The 19,179-nt window shown below is 42.1% G+C and overlaps 1 protein-coding gene across 9 annotated transcripts in view; it reads left to right on the top strand.

Moving 5' to 3' along the window:
- The window catches only part of KALRN (kalirin RhoGEF kinase), a 920,107-nt gene that overhangs the window by 353,733 nt on the left and 547,195 nt on the right, over positions 1-19,179 (top strand). For all 9 annotated transcript variants that reach the window (XM_053244819.1, XM_053244856.1, XM_053244784.1 and 6 more), the window contains one exon: positions 15,526-15,600. In XM_053244819.1, coding sequence (XP_053100794.1) covers positions 15,526-15,600 — 75 coding nt within the window. The remainder of the gene's footprint in view (positions 1-15,525; positions 15,601-19,179) is intronic.

The following is a 19,179-nucleotide window of genomic DNA, read 5'->3' on the forward strand; positions in this document are numbered from 1 at the left end:
GAGGCAGGAGCCAGGAGACTTTGTCAGCCTGGCCTCCCCAAGGAGGGCGAGGACAAACCGGTTACCATCAGCACAAGGGGCCAGAAGATGAGACACAGTAAGGAGATCTTCTGCCTGCCCAAGGTTGTTTGGTGTACCCAGCAAGTGGCTGTTATGCACTGCAGGGGCTACCAAAGGGGGGATGGCAGGAAGGCACAAGGCAACAGGAGGGCTGACCAGGCAGCCCAAAGAGTGGCTGAGGGTCTGCAAGCAGATCCAGCCCGACAGGGGATCCTGTTGTCCAAACTCACAGATCTCTGGGACTCACAGCACCCAGAACACCCAGAGGATGAAACCAGGATGGCTGAGTCACCAGCCAGGGACCAGGGCTGGTCCTTTCAGCCAGACAGCAGGCAGGCAATGCCCAGAGGGTTGGGACACACTTTGGTAGAACACTACCATCAGTCCACCCACAGGGGAAGAAATGGCCCCGCAAGGCTACTGCAGGAATCCCTACATGTCTGCAACATGTCTACTTAGGGGAAAAAAGCTTGTGCACGTTACGTGACATGTGCCAGGATAGGAGCCCGTTATGCTCCTTGGGGCTCAGGTAGTAGAGGCAGGCCTAATTGAGTATATCCAAATTGACTTACTGATTTCCCGGGGCAGGGACAGTTCACCAAGTCCCTGCATCTGCTCACACCAACCCGGGGTGTTGACAAAAGGGAAGTTTTCAACGGAATGAAAAGAATGTTGATTTATAGACCAGTTTGCTAGTGACTGTGTTTTCTTGGGGTTTCTTTGTTCCGCTTGACTGGTTAACTTGCTCATGGGTTAAGCCCTAAACAGACTTAAATGTTATATCACAGTTTATTTTGTTTAAATGCATTTTGAAATATGTAGCTGTTTATTTTGTTGTGTTTTTAAAATGATATTTAAAATGTGAACTTCCCTGTTTTCCATCAAAAATGTTTGTTTAAATGTTAACTGTGACTGATGCTAATTTCAGGGGAGCTGTGGGTGTGTATATGTGTGTATGTTTCTATGGGTGTCCAGAGATGCTTCTGTGAAGATTCTGTTCCTGAGAACTTTATTTCTGTTCAGTTCTGTTTCTATTAGGCTTTGTGTGAAATTCCACGTTTTGATAAAATGCAGAGGGTATTCTGCCTTTCTGCCTATTTGTTTTGCTGATGGGTGTTTTTTTGTCATATATGTGAGAGTGTTTTGGTAATTTGCTATATAGAGGCTGGGTTGTATATATATGCTGAAGAAAGGGCGAGTTCTGTCCACTCCATTCTCCCAAATGTCTGATTGTGTGTGTCCTTGTCATTCAGATGCAATTGTTTTTGCCAAATGTGATTTTATACTGTAGTATTGGCTTATGGTGATTTCCTTATTACAAACTTGTAATACTTTCTTGAGCTAAAGGGAGCTTGGAGAAAAGTTCTGTATTAATGTATACTTTTAATTTTCTTTACATTTTCTGTATGGCCTATGGCTGTAATGAAATTGCTTGACTAAAAAGAGGGGGCTCTTAGATTCTTCTAACTCTGTTTCAGTTGTTTTTGTATAGACTGTACATGGAAAAGTGTTTCCAACATGCAAATGCTAAATTATGACTGGAGTGTAGTCTCCTCACTCCCAATATTGAGTGAAAAGGAAGATCTCTGAACAGCAACTTGTCATTGTGGGTAAGAAGGAAAAGAGATTTTAAGTCAGATAGTCAAATGCAGTTATTGTTTTATATTTTTGTAATATGTATGAAATGTTTCTGCTAATTGATTTTGCTGTAAACTATTATCAATGGGTCTGAGGCTTCAAAATTTATAAATTCGTCCCACCGCCAGCCCTGCTTTGCCTTCACAGCAACTGGATCTTGAAATTCCAGATCCCAGACATGAGATTTGGTGAAAGGAATTTTGTTTTGCCACTCCTGCAAGTGGAAGGGAGTTCCACAAGACTGGTTTGCAAGTTATCTGGAAAACCTCCCAGTTTAATAGGAATCAAGTTTGTGTGTTGTCGTACAATCCGTACCCTGTTTTCACAGCTCCTGACTAGAGATTGGATAATGACTGTGTTTATCACAGGCTTCACTCCTCGGCGAAACTATGGACATTTTTCTTGATGATATCTTTTAACTAGGAAGCCTGTTTGTTTCATGAGACACTGGACCTCACGTAAGGGGTTTTGATCCTGTTTCAATAGGTATAGTATTTTTCTTGGGGGGCAAGGACTGTTTCTTTTATAGGTTTTTCTGAGGATATTGTTGCCCTACCAAGCTTGCTAGTGATGAGGCTGAAGATGGAGAGCTGGAACACTACCTACACGTGGCTTAGATGGGAGCAGTTAAAATCCCAAAGGCCAGATGTCACTGACGAATCATGAAGTCAGATACACTGGATGGAGATTGATTGCCCTGACAGAAGTCTGTAAGTATGTAGGCAGCCAACGTAGTGGTTAGAGTGGTAGACTAGGACCAGGGAGACCTGAGTCTGAATCCTCATTCGACCACACTGCTGGGTGACACTGGGCCAGCTATTTAAACGGCCTGGCCTGCTTCGAAGGGTTGTTGTGAAAGAGCAGACTTATGCAGTACACCGCTCTGGACTTTTTGGAGAAACAGCTGGATATTCGAGCACTGGAGCTTATGTTGTGGCCTCTCGAGAGACAAGACTGTTTGACCTGTCGGATTTTAATGCCTTTACAGTCAACGAACCCACAAGGGGGTATGGATGTGAACATTATTATTTTCTCTTTTTGATTTTCATTGTTTTTGCCTCCTGCTCAGGATTGCTCATCAGGTGAAGTAAATGAAGACATTATCTTCTGTTTTGGACTTCGGGGGGAGAAAAGAGGGCAAGCAGGAAAACAAGAACATAAATTGGAAAGAAAATGCCAAAAGATCAAATTGAAAATAGCCTCAGGTTTATTTATTGTATTGGGCTACTCAGGAACTCAGTTTCAGCATGTTGTCCCTACCCAGGGGAGGGAAATTGGTAAAACATGCATCTGTCTTTTATTTCTAGCATAAGCAGGATTGCCTTGAACTGTCTCTCCCGAGAGGGATGTCTTTCTATTACAGACCAAAGCAGTGGTCAAGTGAAAGGAAGGGGAGCCTTCAGAGGATCGGCAGTGTGACAGACTGGGACTTATGGAATTGGCTCACTGGATCTAAACTGGTTGAAATCTGCGTTTATGATCTTTCCTATTGTTGTGTTAATACTGCTACTGTTGCCCTGCATGTATAACCAGTGTATAACCAGTGTATAACTATGTATAACCAGTGCTTTGCAATCCACTATCTCAGCGATAGTAAGAAAAGAAACTGCCCCCCATATAATGGCTATGTACCTCAGGAAGAGAAGCCATAAAATGGCTTCTAAGGGGGGAAATGTGGAATGAGGGGGAAATGCCTTTTCTGAAAGCTGCTTTGTAATTACTTTGTTCTCATGGAATGGGAAAGTGTCTTTGCAAAAAGAGTGAGACAGAACTCAGGTTTGCACTGGTCAAGAAATGGTTAATAGAGTTTGCAAGTGTGGAATGGAAAATTCCTTGCTGAGTTACTTATCTGCCAAGGACAGACAGGGTGGGGGAAGAGGGTACGGGTGTTGCAAACTTCATTAGCATAGGCATCGAATGATCAGCTTATTCCAAACTGCCCTGCTTCTTAGAATGTGAAAGAATCTTCTCTTAATTTGCTTATCTCTTTTCTGTAAAACCGGAATTCAGAGCAAAGTCCAGCCCTGAGGCAAACACATGTGTTAATGAAATGAACTAATTGGTTCTTGGGCCAAATGTTAACGCCCAGATGTGTAACAATGCCAAGGTTTAAAACCCCAAAAACCGGGGGATTCGGGGCTTCTTTCTGGAGGGCCGTGAGGCACCAGGAAGAGCCACCAGCGCTGGTTTTGGTTCAATAAATGGTGACTATTGCTTCCTTCAATCATCCTTGTCTGTCTGGTTTGTGGTAACTGGGGTCTCCCAGGTAACAGGAATGCCCACAATTAAGATTCCCACAAAGACAGTGGGGTTAAGGACTATTCAAGCAGCTTTACTTCTATGCTTTAACTCACTAGTAACTGCCTAGAGATATATTTATATATATTTGGAAATAAATATAATATATTTAAATATGATAAATAAATATACAGCAGAAATCTTCACACTACTGGTGAAGTGGGTGGGTGGGTTGCATGCTTGAATGCTCCCAGAAATAAATGAAAGTTTTTCCATCACATTCTTATTTAGAATACTCTTGCTCATTACATTAGAATCAAAGCACCATAAAGTCAACAACAGAAAATCCCAGTTTTCTTTTGTTTTGGTGGGGGGTGATTTCATGTTGACTAAAGCTTCCAAGGCCCTCTCTGAGTATTGCTTCTTTTCACTGTACAGAGAAACCTTGATGTCTCTCATTTAAAGGTATTCTCTGCTTGATTGTCCCTCATTTAGAGGACTTTTAGCCCTTTCCATATGTTTCGCTGCTACTAATCAGGTGATAAACATGCAGAGAGTGGTATTGTTTCAGGCACTGCCCCCACCATACATGCAGTGTTTTGTATGTTTGCACTTAGTGATGTAGTTGCAAATTTATTTATTTATTTATTTATTATTTAATAAATTTGTATACCATTCACTACCAATGTCTCTAGGTGGTTTACAGCATGAATCAAACCAAGAATAAACAAATCAAGAATTTAAAAGTTAAAACATATACAAACCAGATCAAAATATCCATAAAAACACCAACTAATTAAAAAGCTTGGCTGAAGAGATGTGTCTTGTTTCCTAAAAGCCAACAGGGATGGAGCAGCTCTAATCTCAGCAGGAAGTGCATTCCACAGTGCTGTGGCAACTACAGAGAAGGCACAGCTTTGAGTCACCACCATGCAAGCTGGTGGCATCCTCAGATGAACCTCGCCTGAAGATCTTAATAGGCGGCGAGGTTCATAACGAAGAAGGTGTTCTCTTAAATATCCTGGGCCCAAGCCATTAAGGGCTTTATAGGTAATAACCAGCACTTTGTATTTTGCCCATAAACCTATTGGTTGCCAGTGTAGAGCTTTTAGAATCGGAGTAATATGGTCTCTACGGGACATCCCAGAGACCAATATGACAGCAACATTCTACATCAACTGCACCTTCCAGACTGTGTACAAAGGCAGCCCCACATAGAGTGCATTGTAGTAGTCAAGCCTAGAGATTACCAACATGTGCACCACTGTCTTAAGTCACTCATCTCCATGAAAGGGTGCAGTTGGGGAACCAGCCAAAGCTGATAGAAAGCATTCCTGGCCACCGCCTCCACCTGAGGTATCAGAGAGAGGGTTAGGTCCAGAAGTAGACCCAAACTTTGAACCTGTTCCTTCTGGTAGAGTGTAACCCCTTTCAGATATATCCCATTTATCCAACTGTGGCTTCCTGCAGTGAGCACTTTTGTCCTGTTTGGATTCAATTTCAGTTTGTTATCCTTCATCCAGTCCATTACTGCCTCGAGGCAGGTAGTCATGGAAGTTATCCCATTGTCTGATGTAGCTGACATGGAGAACTGGATTTGGGTGTCATTAGCACACTGATAACACCCTCCACCAAATCCTCTGATGAAGATCTCTCCCAGAAGTTTCATAAAGATGTTAAAAAGGATTTGAGACAAAAAATGAGGGACACCATACAAAAGCTCTCGCTTCATAGAGCAGCAGTCTCCAAATAACACCTTCTGAAATCTGCCCAAGAGGTATGAGTGGAACCACTGCAAAGCAGTGCCCCCTACACCCAGTCCCTGCAGGTGATCCAGAAGGATACCATTGCTGATGGTATCAAAAGCCGCCGAGAGAGCTGAAAGGACCAACAGAGTCATACTGCCTCTATCAATTCCCCTTTGGAGATCATCCATCAGGCTGACTAAAGCAGTCTCCACCCCATAACCTGCCCGAAAGTCAGTTTGAAATGGGTCTAGATAGTCTGTTTCATCCAAGACTGCCTGAAATTGGAAGACCACCACCTTCTCAATCACATTGGCCAACCAAATTCAGAAGTGCAGGCACTCTCCATGACAGCCCCCATGGCCATGCCCACCCCCAACAGCTAAAGAAGCCGAGAAGTATTGGTGCTCTGTCCCTGTGCATCCCTACTCCACTACATCCCTATCTGCAACATGCCTCTGTGTGTTCATATGTTGCAGATATGCCAACAAATACAGTATGGTGGAGGCAGAGTTTCTCCTGCCACTATCATACACACACTCTAGGAAGTATGCAAATGTCGGGTCTGGACTTTCCTCTTGGAAACAAGGATTATTAAAACTGCTCACCCACAAGGCATAACCAAGACCAGATATTTCTCTGTCAGTTTTCTCATTCTTCCTTAAATTTTGTATTCACTTCAGATAGCAGCGTTTTCTCCTCTGTCTTCCATGTCTGAGCAAGGCTGAATTCTGAACACTCTCCCATCCTATACATGTTACCCTTCCTTCACCTTTACATAGAACAATAAATGCATGGAATGGAGGGGTGGACATAGGGGTGGAACTGAAATTTATCCAAATTGGAATTGATTTGCGGGAGAAGGTGAGGGTCGGGGTCAAGACCCGAGAGATGGTTTAGACCTGCCCTTCTCGATGGGGTTACACTCCCCCTGCAAGATCAGGTATGTAGTTTGGGAGTGCTCCTGGATCCACAACTCTCTTTGGTTTATCAGACTGATGTAGTTGTCAGCAGCACTTTTTATCAGCTTTGGCTGATACATCCCATACTCCCATTTCTGGAGGTAAATGACCTTAAAATAGTAGCACATATGCTGATGAGCTCCAGGCTTGACTGCTCTATGTATGTGGGTCTGCCTTTGTATGTAGTCTGGAAACTACAACTGGTACAGTATGTGGCAACCATTTTGGTCTCTGGGACAATCAGAAGGGACCATGTAACACCAATTCTGAAAGAATTGCACTGGCTGCTGATATATTTTTGAGTGAAATACAATGTACTGGTCATTACCTATAAAGCGCTGAAGCAGAGGAGAGCTGGTCTTGTGGTAGCAAGCATGACTTGTCCCCACAGCTAAGCAGGGTCCACCCTGGATGCATATGAAAGGGAGACTAGAAGTGTGAGCACTGTAAGATATTCCCCTCAGGGGATGGAGCCGCTCTGGGAAAAGCAGAGGGTTCCAAGTTCCCTCCCTGGCATCTCCAAGATAGGGCTGAGAGAGATTCCTGCCTGCAACCTTGGAGAAGCTGCTGCCAGTCTGTGAAGTCAATACTGAGCTAGATGGACCAATGGTCTGACTTGGTATATGGCAGCTTCCTATGTTCCTAACTGCTTACTTCCAGGATACTTAAGAGCCTGCCTTCTTTCTCCTAAGAACAGCCCAGCTGGATCAGGCCCAAGGCCTATCTAGTCCAGCATTCTGTTTCACTCAGTGGTCCACCAGATGCCTCTGGGAAGCCACAGGCAAGAGCTGAGGGCATGCCCGCACTCCTACTGTTGTTTCCCTGAAAGTGCAACCCTGCTGCCTATTAAGATCATCTGGGGAGGTCCAGTTACAGTTGCAGCCAGCTCATCTGGTGGCAACTCAGGGACGGCCCTTTTCTGTGGCTGCCCCAGAGCTTTGGAATGCACTCCCTATCAAAATAAGAGCTGCTCCATCTCTGATCGCTTTTTAAAAGTCCCTTAAGATACACCTGTTTCATCAAGTGTTTAATTAAAACTAATTTTAAATGGTTTGTTTTACTCTATGAATTATTTTTAATTGTTTTTTTCTATGAAACTATTTTAATAGTTTTGTTTTTATATTGTAACTTGGATTATGTACACCGCCTAGAGAGATATATATAGCAGGCAGTATATAAATATGATGGAGTATTTCATGTTTCCTCCCAATGAGAAAATGTCAGAGAATTTTCTGAGATGGTTTCCCTAAATTTGTTTAAGGGTGAGTGGCAGAGATCTTTCACAAAGAAAACTAGGTAGGAAGGTGCTGTAGATGGGCTTCTGCTAGTAAAGTAATGGGAAATGCTGCAAACTGGTTATGCTTAAGAAATGGATGAACATGGAATCCAGTCTGTCTGATCCAGTACATTTGCTTGATTTTTGCAGGGTTAACCAAGGTAAAGAGTAAGGTGGGTGTATTTTTTAATTACTTCAGTCAGCTGCTGCGACTGTATTAAAATTGTATTAGCCTCTGGCTTCTTCAGTCAGCAGTATGAGCAATTCTGTGAAGGAAGATGTCATTTTGTGATCTTCAGTTATTCAGTGGGGGAGAGTTCCTCTGCCACAAAACCACTTGTCTCCTGCCAGTCACTTTAAAATTTCAGGCACCATTCCTGTAAACCAGGTTAAGGATAGGGAAGATCAGTAAAGCTGGATGCAAAGTTCTTATTGGTGCTGAATTTGACATGCTAAGCAGCCCAAGGCTTATTGTATGCATAGTATTCCACAGGGGGAAAAATTATAGACTGTCTTTCACACATGGTGTCTAGTTTAAAATGGAAACATACTCATTGGAAATAAATGAATTAGAAACAGCTGGGCATTTGCATGGAAATGCTGTGATGTAAAATGTTCTCTGTGTGTATTTTGGCAAACTAAAAACTGGGGAATGCATCTTTTCCTGACTAGTCCCTCCTTGTGACTTCATTGCTGACATTCTTTGTGCGCTTCTCACCACCGGCTTCCCTTTTAAGCTTTGAAGTTGCTAATAGAAGGAGTTTGCATCCCGAAAGCATAGGTGTATTCCTGACTGCTCCAAGGAATTCCCCCAGCATAATGACAGCTTGTGAAAGGGGGGTTCTGACACCTCTCTGTTTTATTGCATGCATGGCTCAGTGACATTATGCCAGAGTGCAGACTGGTATTAATTTCCGAGGGAGACTTTATGTGACATACTTGAAGATATAAAAATGTTCTGTGTTCAGGGTATCTTGGATTACTATGTGCCACGTTTTCAGGAGGCTTGTCTTGAATGGGGTTGCAATCCTTTTAACCAGCTCTGCTTTTGTGCCTATGAGCAACCTGAAATAGAGATATGCAGCAGGTTGCTCTTTTCTCACCATCTATCTCCTTGCCACCAGGATAACATTCACATCCTTAATTTGTGTGAGCAGGGTCATTAAAAGGAAAGGTGACAATCCTGGAACTACATTCCAATTTTCTGCTGTTGTGGCTGAGTCTAGTACAGCAGTCACCTGACTGAAGAATCTTGACTGACAAAATGCATTCAATTAATGTTTCCAGTTCAGTTTATTGTATATGGCTATAAACCTTTACAAAGCGATTTAAAAATACATATTCAAAAATAAAATAAAATAAGCTAAAGTGTTCTCAAGTTAAAAGGTCTCCTTTACAGTTTACAGCAATATTTTCCAAAAATGCATTATGAATGGATATAGCTGCTTTTTCAAACAGAGCAGTTTGATTTGTAATATGTGGGTTGACATCAGCCAACAACCAGCACACTTTCTCCTTAGCACCTTTAACACAAATCAAATTTAAAATTTGTCCAATAAATCTTTTTCTAGGGTCATGATAAAGAGAGCAATACAAATCATGATGCTCTATATCCTCAACTTCATAGGTGCCACAAAGACAAAACGGTAATTCTTTAGGGATTTGTCTCAATCTTCCATCTAAAAAGGCAGAGGGCATCGTGTGAAATCATAGTTTTGTAAATACTATTCTTAATGGAGCAAGGGAGAGACCCTGCAAATACTGAGCACATTCATAATTATCCTTAAATAAAGAACACCAATAAGAGAATTTTGAGGTCTTTATTAATTCCATATCCCGATGGTTGTCTAGCCCATAAAGCCATTAGACACTCTTGCGACAGGCCTTTGGAATGTAACAAATCCCAACCAAAATTTGCCCAACCAGATTCTTTCCCTTGATCACTAAAACAGAGCTTGGGAAGACAACATTCAGGCATTTCCAAGAGTCTCTTATAATACATTAAGATTGTCTTTATGGATCTAGCTTCTAATGAAGGAAGCCCAGTCTCGGTTCTGAGCAAGGTGGCTGGGGTCCCGGGAGGTAATGACAAAACACTCTGCAGGAACTTATTTTCACAAACCACCAGCTCTTTGAAAACATTTGGTTTTTGCCCCCCAATTTCAATCCCATATAGAACTTGGGCAGTTACTTTTCCAACAAAGATTTATAAGGCTTGGCCACTAATCTGCCTCCCCTGGAATAGCAGAACTTCAAAATAGCTCTAGTTGACTTTAGAACTGTCAGTTTTGTATTTTGTAACTGTGTTTTCCATGTGCCTGACTCATCTAAATAGAAACCCAGATATCTAAAGGACGATGTTGGTTCTATTTCATATCCACCCATATTCCATTTATATCTGACTGTATGTTTATTGAATGCCATCACCTTTGTTTTAGAATAATTAACTTTGAGAAATTCATTTTGACAGTATTCATCAAATTTGTTTAACATTCTCGTCAGCCTTACCTTAGTCAGAGATAATAACACCATATCATCAGCATACATTAAAACAGCAATCTTTCTGCCCTGCGCAAATGGAGGGGGACATTTCAAACAAGTCAATCCAGTCAGTGACAAGATTGTTTATATAAAAATGTGGCTAACTGTGTTTAACGCCTCAAACTTTCTGTATTTCATCTGGAAGTGCCTCCTCATGACCACTCTGGCTCTTATTTTAGTGTCATATATAATCCCCATATTAGCAGGAGTAATCTCTTGTGTATGGGCGATTTGTCCCAAAGATGATGCCTATCTATCAAATCAAAGGCTGAGGGTAATCTATAAAAGCTGCATACAATTTTTGTTTTGAGAGAGAGGCCCATTTGTATGTATTAAGTGGTGTAGCACAAAAATCTGGTCTGTTATGCTGTGTCTTTTTCTAAAGCCAGCCTGTTCCTGATGAAGAATGGAATTTTAGTCTTTCCACTCTACTAACTTCTGGAGCAAAACCAAAAAAATACGACTATAGATTTTAGAGCTGACATCCAATAAACTGATAGGTCAAATCCTTCTAATCATTGACCTATCTCCCTTATATATTGGAAAAATTATGCTAAGTTTCCAACTCTCTGGAGTTATGTCATTCTCATTAATGTAAGTAAATAGTGTAGCCAACAGGGGTGCCCACCAATCAGAATTGATATTAAAAACTTCAGGAGGCAACGTGTCTTCTCCTGGTGCTTTATTAATTGTTTGGAGGAATATACAAGTTTCAATTAATTGTTTCATCTCCATATATTTGTGAATAAAACAGAGGGTTTGAAGAAAGCATTCTGTTTTATCAGGTGACACATGGAGAGGTCACAGCAGATACAGTCTTAGAAAAGGCATTCCTTCCTGTGTCAGAAAGAGGAGCAATACCTTGATCATAAGAGTTTTTATATTCCCAGAATTACTTCGAGCCAATTTGGACAATACCTTACCAACTCATTTCTTTAGAAAGGGGACTTACCAAGAGCATGGCTGCTGTGATGTCTTCTGTAGCTGTCCTGACAGTCTCTTGGCACATCCCTTTTGCATGTGGGGGCCCTGCTTGTCTGAATGGCTTCTCTGCACATGCTCCAAAGGAAAGTGTTCATTCAGATGAGCAGCGCCCCCCCCACCACCACCAAGAGAGCATTAGGACATCCACAGAGGGTGTTTTGTCATGACAGGCATGCTGTCAGTGTGTCCCCTTTCCAATCAGGTGGGCTGGTAAGGTATCATCTAGGGATGTGAATGGACTGGGTCAGCTTGCTTCCCCCCTCTCCCAGGCAAGCACACATGGTGGCAGCGGGCAGCCTCAGTGGCTGCCGCCCACGCCACCGCCAGGAGCTGAGCGCGTGGGCAGTCTGCGAGGTTGCCTGCCACTTGCTGGCACAATGGGGCTGCTCCAAACGTGGAGCCCAGGGCTAGCACCCTGGTTGCCCCACCCTAAGGTCGGGCATGCCCACCGGCACTGTAATGAAAACCACTTGCGCAGGGTGGCAGCGTATCTCCTTGCTGTCCCAGTCAGAAGTGGCTGGCCGTTGCACGTGCACCCATGCATGCACACCAGCCACTTCCAGTTCAACACTGACTGGGGAAGCAAGGAGGTCTGCTGCTGCCCCATGCCAGTAGTTTTCATGACAGCGCTGGCAAGGGAAGTGCGGTGGGCAGGATGATCACCCTCCCTACTCCTTAAAGGTAACCCCACCACCACTGAACCTGCCAGATGTTGGTTCCTCTAAACCAGTTTGGTGGTTCATAAAAGGACCGCCAAACCGGTAAGTGTACATCCCTTGTATCATCTGACCTGACCCCTAGTAAAGTGAGACCCAGGAGTCTTTCTAAAGGTGAGACACTCTGGAGCTGTTTCCTCTGTTCTCTAGAGCTCCAAGTTGTACTCTGTAACAAGGAACATAATTCCCTCTTCTACTGATTTTGGGTCTATAAGAACAGAAGCAAAATGAAGCCATTCCGAAATAATATAGTGGTTTCTACATATTTAGTGGGACTCCTGTGGCTCACAGAAATATATTAGTTTGTAAATTAAAATAATTGTTTATGAAGCTTGACAAAAGGCTCATTCACATGTTATGTTCCACTCTTGTACAGTGAGTGTACAGTGTCCACAGATACAGATCTGTACAGAGGTATAGTCATTCACATGTCATATTGAATGCATGTACAGAAGTACACTTTCTATCTGTACCATGCATTTGAAGGGCCTGTATCCAGGTTCACTTTTAAAATGAACACAGGTACAGGCATTCACACAAATGAATGTGCAGACATCTGTACACTGTAGAGAATAATGTCTGAATTGGGCTAAAGACTGTGAGCTTGCAGGAAATGCAAGCTATGAAATGTTGTGGGCAGCTTAGTCATCAAATGTTAAGGATGTCTTTTGGGTGGGGAGTAATTGGGGAGATGGATGGAAGGAACTGACCTGCTCAAACCTCTAAATCGGGCGGAGCCACCACTGCATGGGAGGGGCGTGTTTCAAAGGCTGCCATGTTCAGGGGCCATGTCACGCTTGACGTCAGATGCAGGGGGCATGGCCACGTTAGCAAACAGGGCCACACAGCCCATTTGCTAGTAAACTTTGGCCAGCCCCATGTTTGCAGTGTGGCCAGTAGCCCTTCTTCCTCCTTGCAAAAGCAGAGAGAGGCGTTCCTGGCCAGGCTGGGAGCCCAGCGCTGGCTGAAGCCTTTCAAAAACAGAGCCGCACCTCATAATGTGAGACCCTAAGCTGTAGCTTGCCTAGCTTGTACCTAAATCCAGCACTGGTCCCAGACTGACTGGAATGAATAGCTGTGGTGGGGCTTGGAGATACACAACTAAATATTGCGGGTCCCCACTGGTTTATTTTAAAATAAGGGCTGTTGATTGACATGGAACTCAAGAGTCAATGTGTTTCCAATCTGAGGTATTTGAATAGCATTTTTGAGAGGAGAGTGATATGGAGATATGAATTTGAATTCTCCAGGTAAAAGTGCACTTAAAGGGCTATTTAATTGACTGAGGGTTTCCTGTGGAACCAGCTGAGCTGAAAGGAAAGGTCTTTCTCAGGATTGCTTCCTAGGGAAACACCTGTAGGGGTCATCCAGAGGAGGCCTAAACAGGGTTTGGTAGATTCAATATGGGGCTGGATATAATTTACGATAGCAGAACTACAGTGGCAGGTGAGCTCTCAGTAGCATCCCTGAAATTGGCTGATCATACCTCATCCTGTGAATTATGGTAATCTAAAATAAACTGTGTTATTTGTACAGGCTTTTAGAAAATACTGTCCTAGGTTTTCTAGGAGGTTAATATGTGAAATTTGGGGCAAATGTGCTTGTGAAAAGTGTATTTCCCTTCCCTGCTGAGTTTCAGGTTCTCTGTCAAAGCCCATTATGTTATTCACACCTCTTTAGAAAGAGGAAACACAGAGAGTGCCTATGTTACAGGGCAGCTCTCAGGAGATCTTCGTTTCAGGCCAGTGGACAGAAACTGCTTCTAATCAAGCACATTATCTTCTGCCCCACATTTCTTGGCTTTTCATCTATGAAAATAACTGGTTCTTTGCCTGCTACAACCTTCCTTGACTTGGCTATGGAGGGGGAGGACTTATAGCTTTATAGTTCTTATCATGTAGAGGAACATGTATTGCATTCACTTCTCAGTGCACCATAGCAACCAGAAAATTGTCCTCCTTCATACTCTTCAGCAACAGCTGAGCAGCCTTATTTCTGCCAAAGAATGACTCATTCGCCTTGCCATAGAGCAGACACTCTCCTGGTTTTGGAATGGCAGGAAATCTGTACTTCATTGGCCTTCCTAGGGAGGACAAGTAATGATTTATTAATCAGATTCCTATATGAGAATGAACCAAGAGGAAGCTACAGCAGGACCAAATAAGCATGCTACTATATAACAAACATTTTGGGTCCGGCAAATAGTTTTAGATGTAAGAGTATGAGTTAAAAGCCATTGCTGGAACCCCTGCTTTTAGCATTTGCATATCCATTCACATGTGTGGTGCAATATTATTTCATGCTGTGCATTGGGCACAGTCTGAAGCTGGGTGGTATGGAAGGATATGTGATGGAGGAGTAGTCATTCTGGGAACCTGTTCCAAGGTAGAGATGGGAACCTCCGCCTCCCCATATCCCAGAAATGGTGGCGGCGGGTGGGGGGAAGGTTCCAGCTGGGTTTTTTTAGTGATCAACAACAGAATATCAACAGGCTGTCAAACAAGTTGTTCCCATATGGAACTCTTGCTCATATGGTCTTCCCTCCTGTTGCAGCCCAGAGCCAAGATAGTGGCAGGATCATATAGCTATTAAAGCAGCAACACTTCCATGAAAGAAATAGGTGCGCTCAACATTCTTTCATCCATTCTCTACCCCATACTTGCATCTGGGACCTCACATATGTTAAGCCACATTTATAGTCTAGGCCTACACATATTTACTTGGAAACCACCAAAATCAAAGGGATTTACTTTTATAGGACCAGTCTGTTATTCTTCTGCCAGCACTCAGATAGATAGAAAGCTCCACCTGTGCTCAATTCATCCAATTTGCTACACGTACAAAGCATATGGGGTAGGCTGTCAAGATTATTTTACATTTTCCTTGCACCTGAAAATATATTCCTCTCATCTGTTTGAGGGGAAATCTCTTACTGGTATATACCTCTAACTTCTGTTGACAGATGAGCAATGTATTACTATGTAGTGTGTGTGTGAAATTTTATTGTATCTGGTCTTTGACTGAAATGATGGCTATCTATCTACCTCTAACTTAAACAGTAATAACCTTCAAGGAAAAATGAATAAAATGCAGAGTGTATTTGCCTCCCCCTCCTCTTTTTCCTCTGAAATTTTCTTCTAGAAGAAACTCAGTGTCATGGTTCGGCCACTGAGAGCTTGTTATGGATGTTGGACATTATCCTTGCTTCCTTTTTCTTTTTATAACAACACTGTTTAGGCCATTCCCTAGCAAACTGCAGGAAATCGCTTGCTGTTGATTTGCAGGGTGGGGGAGGAATCTATTAAAGACAGGGTCAAAAGGCAGAATTGCTTTTAGTCAAACAATGCTGTTTTCTTGTTTTGCAGGATCTTTCCGAAATGATGGCTTAAAAGCTGCTGATGTCCTGCCCATACTAAAGGAAAAAGTGGCCTTTGTTTCAGGTGGGTTCATTTGTTCTTCCTTTTGAAGTTCGCCGAGTGCATTGTGCTGGTGAAAATTAGAGAAGTGTAGCCGCAATGCTGTATAAAATACAGTAATTTTAGGTCTTCATTGGCCTATTATTAAAGAACGGATTGTGGTGTGTATATTTCGACTGAGCAGAATTTTAATCCACATATTGCAACACTGGTTTAAATGGAGTAAGTTGTGAAGCAATTTTTGTTGTTATTGACTGTAAATAAAGGTGATGGTCTATGATTCTACATAAAGCTGAAGTGTTTTCAGGATTTGTAAACGTCAGATTTAGTTCCAGTGCTACATTTAAACCAAATGCTTGGATCTGGACTATATATGAATGTGAAAATATTAGAACTCTAAAACTACAGGACAACTGGACATCACATCTGTATGTTATATTGTCATCTGCTTTTGATAAGTGAATGTCATACTTCTAGCTGACAATAAGATGCGCTACATGAGAAGCTTACACATAATTTCTAGGCGCGACTTTACTTACAGTCTCACAGGCTTCAATGCATGCTCTGTTAAGACACAGAGCAACGTATTTGCGTGTTTTTTGCAGCGCCACCTGCTGGCCAGCTCTTGCATTCTGAGAAGAACTAATTAATGCTCTTCTGGCAAATGAAGGGAAAGGACTGGTTTTTCTCAGAAAGCAAGAGCTGGCCAGAAGGTGGTGCTGGAAAAATTGCCATTCCTTTCTCCACTGTTCATTTTAAAGAGTCTGTGGCAATATACAAAAGCAGTCATTGTGTTGTGAACATTATATTATCACCGTTACTGTTGTTGTTAAGTGTAATGTCATATCCTTGCAACACTTCACAGATGAAAATAGGGATGCGTTTGGAGAGTATCCCTGGCCTCATACTAAGGATCAGTCCCTGATTTCCAGCCCATCACCCCAACTTATTTCTATGAAGTATTTCTACTTCAGAAGTAAGGTGGACAAGACTGAAATGTGAATATATTTATGTTATAGCCTTTTGATTATTTATATAGAAATAAATATATTTATTTCTTTTTATTATTAGCAGAAAGAAAGTAGTATTTCTGCTATAAAAATAACTCCCAAGGTGGCTGGTGGTAGGAAGTGGTGAGAGAGTCACTCAGTGGGAGAAGTGGATAGAGCCTTGGACTCTTGGAGTCCAAGGAGATTGGAGTCCAAGCCTTGGAGATGAGGCTTTTGAAAAAAGCCATCACTCAGCCAGGGTCTAGGGCAGGGGTAGTGAAGTCTGCTGGGTGCTGATTTGTGGCAGCCAAAGATTTGTGGTGCATTTTCACCTTTCTACATGTGATTTGTGGTTGACCACCCCTGGTCTAGAACACACTGGGAAACTTCAACGAAGTCCCTGTATACTGTGTATGACATTCTGCTGTCTGGCTTGAAATCAGATTGGTGGTATTATATATTTTATTTAGATTTCCATTTTGGATAGACCTTATGGCAAGATGACTCTTATGTTCATTTTCAGAAAGGTGAACTTGTCTGCTTTTCTCAGTCTGAGAAAGAATTAGCTTGGCTTATTTGATATTTAAATCTTCTTAGACCTGGTAGCTTTGGCTGTTCAGCTGGACTTTAGACTTGGTAGTTTTATCAAACAATCAGAAGAGATTTTAAAACATGGAAATATTTGAAACATATGCCATGTTTACTTTATAAAGGTCGCCATGTTGAATTATTCCAGCAAAATAATATATATTTTAAAGCCCATAAAGAGTCTTGTTGCACCTTAAAGACTAACAGATTTATTGTGGTGCAGCTGAGACGAAGGTCATTGTGCTTCAACAAAAAGCATGTACTTGTCTGTGTATATATCTGGCAACTGAGGAGAATGCATTCCATGCATCTGATCTGTGGAGTTCATTCAAAAAAAGAAGAAGCTTATGTTACAATGAATGTGTTCATCTTTATGGTTGCATAAAATACTTGGCTTCCCCCTCCTCTTTTTCTTTTCTTTTGCAGTCTGAACTTCCTTATTAAACCGAGACTTACATTAATACATTATATGCTTGGCATGCTCCCAGATTGCATGCCTGAACCAAATACCAAAAGATGTTCCATAATCAGCTGCATATAAAATATTTCTCCATTATTGAATCCTACAAGTCTTGCTTGCTTGTTAATCTAGTCAAATGCAGTAGTGATGCTACCAGCATTACAACCTTTGAATCTTGGCTATAAAAGATTTCCAGCAGAGTGAATTGATGGTAATCATAGGATTTTAAAACATTGCTTTAAAGAACAGTTCACTCATTTCATTCTGAAAGTCTGTCTATTTCATGAGAGCATTTTTCAATCTGAAAGCTTTGGGGAAAGGGTTTAAAAATTTCCCTGAAATCTTCTGGATCTTCATAACTCTATATGCACCTTTGCTTAGAGCATGGGTAGGCAATGTGTGCCAGATGTTGCTGATGAATTACACTCCCATCTTCCCTGGCCGTAATACATTGTGACTGGGGGTCATGGGAGGTGTAGTTTGGCAACATCTGGAGAGCTGCATGTTGACTACCTCTGGCCTAGAGCAACGTGAAGTCTGGCTTTTTGCCAATTTTCTTGGGATGAGACTTCATTTCTAGCTTGGGTGGGTATTTAAGTTTATTCCAACTGTGATTCACTTGGTTTTTATGTGTGTGTGTTTTTGCATACTACTTCATATCTAAGTAAGAGAGAGTGTTCGCGTGTGTGTGTGTGTGTGAGAGAGAGAGAGAGTATCTATCTAAATAAATAAATAAAACAAAAAGATATAAACAGTAACCAAAGAAGTTTAAGTCTATATTTGACCGTGCAGTGGGAGTGTGCCATTTATTTGCAACTAAAATGTTTGCTGCAGTTAAGACAGTTCAAAGAGAGTGAAATTCTCCACTTTTAAAGCAGTGTTTAGATCTTGATTGAATTGTCAGTCACACTGGAAAACGATTTTTAGGTTAAAGGAGAAGGTGCCAAAAACTGTGGCTAGAAGGGATAGTGCCAAAGAGGCAGGGCTAAAGGGGACCAATGATATTCTGTTGCCTAAGGACCTACACAAATCTGGAGCTGATCCTGCTACTCCTGGGCCCTGGACCAATGCTGAAGGAACAAAATAGTCCACAAGATAACAGAGGTTGGACATCCTTCAGGTTATACTACATATATGAGCTGCTTTTGCATGCCCCAAATGTTGTTCACTTTGTAGCTATGATCATGGTGAGTATAGAATGATCCTCGGGCATATGGTAGGAATGGAAGAAGCCAATTATATGAATTGATTCTTGTTTTTAATAATCGTTAGAAGTGTAGCACCTTCCACTTTGAATTATGAATGGATTTCCTGTTTGGAAAGGAAATGTGGTCCTGTCCTGCTGTATCATGAATCACTTACTCCTTAAGTAGCAATCTGGCCTGAACTTGCTCAGGTTCTGCAGTCAGAAAAGATTGCTTGCTGCCCTTGGTCGATACATTTCTCTTCAGTTTCTTTAAAGGGATGGCAGACGGGTGCACTCGGGACACCTCTTGTCTGATTGCCTCGCTGCTTTGTCTCTCCATGAAAAGGCAATCATTTCTGACACAGCCAGCTCGATAGCAG

This window comes from Hemicordylus capensis, chromosome 1 (genome assembly GCF_027244095.1).
Source record: "Hemicordylus capensis ecotype Gifberg chromosome 1, rHemCap1.1.pri, whole genome shotgun sequence".
In the NCBI taxonomy this organism is placed as follows: Eukaryota; Metazoa; Chordata; class Lepidosauria; order Squamata; family Cordylidae; genus Hemicordylus; species Hemicordylus capensis.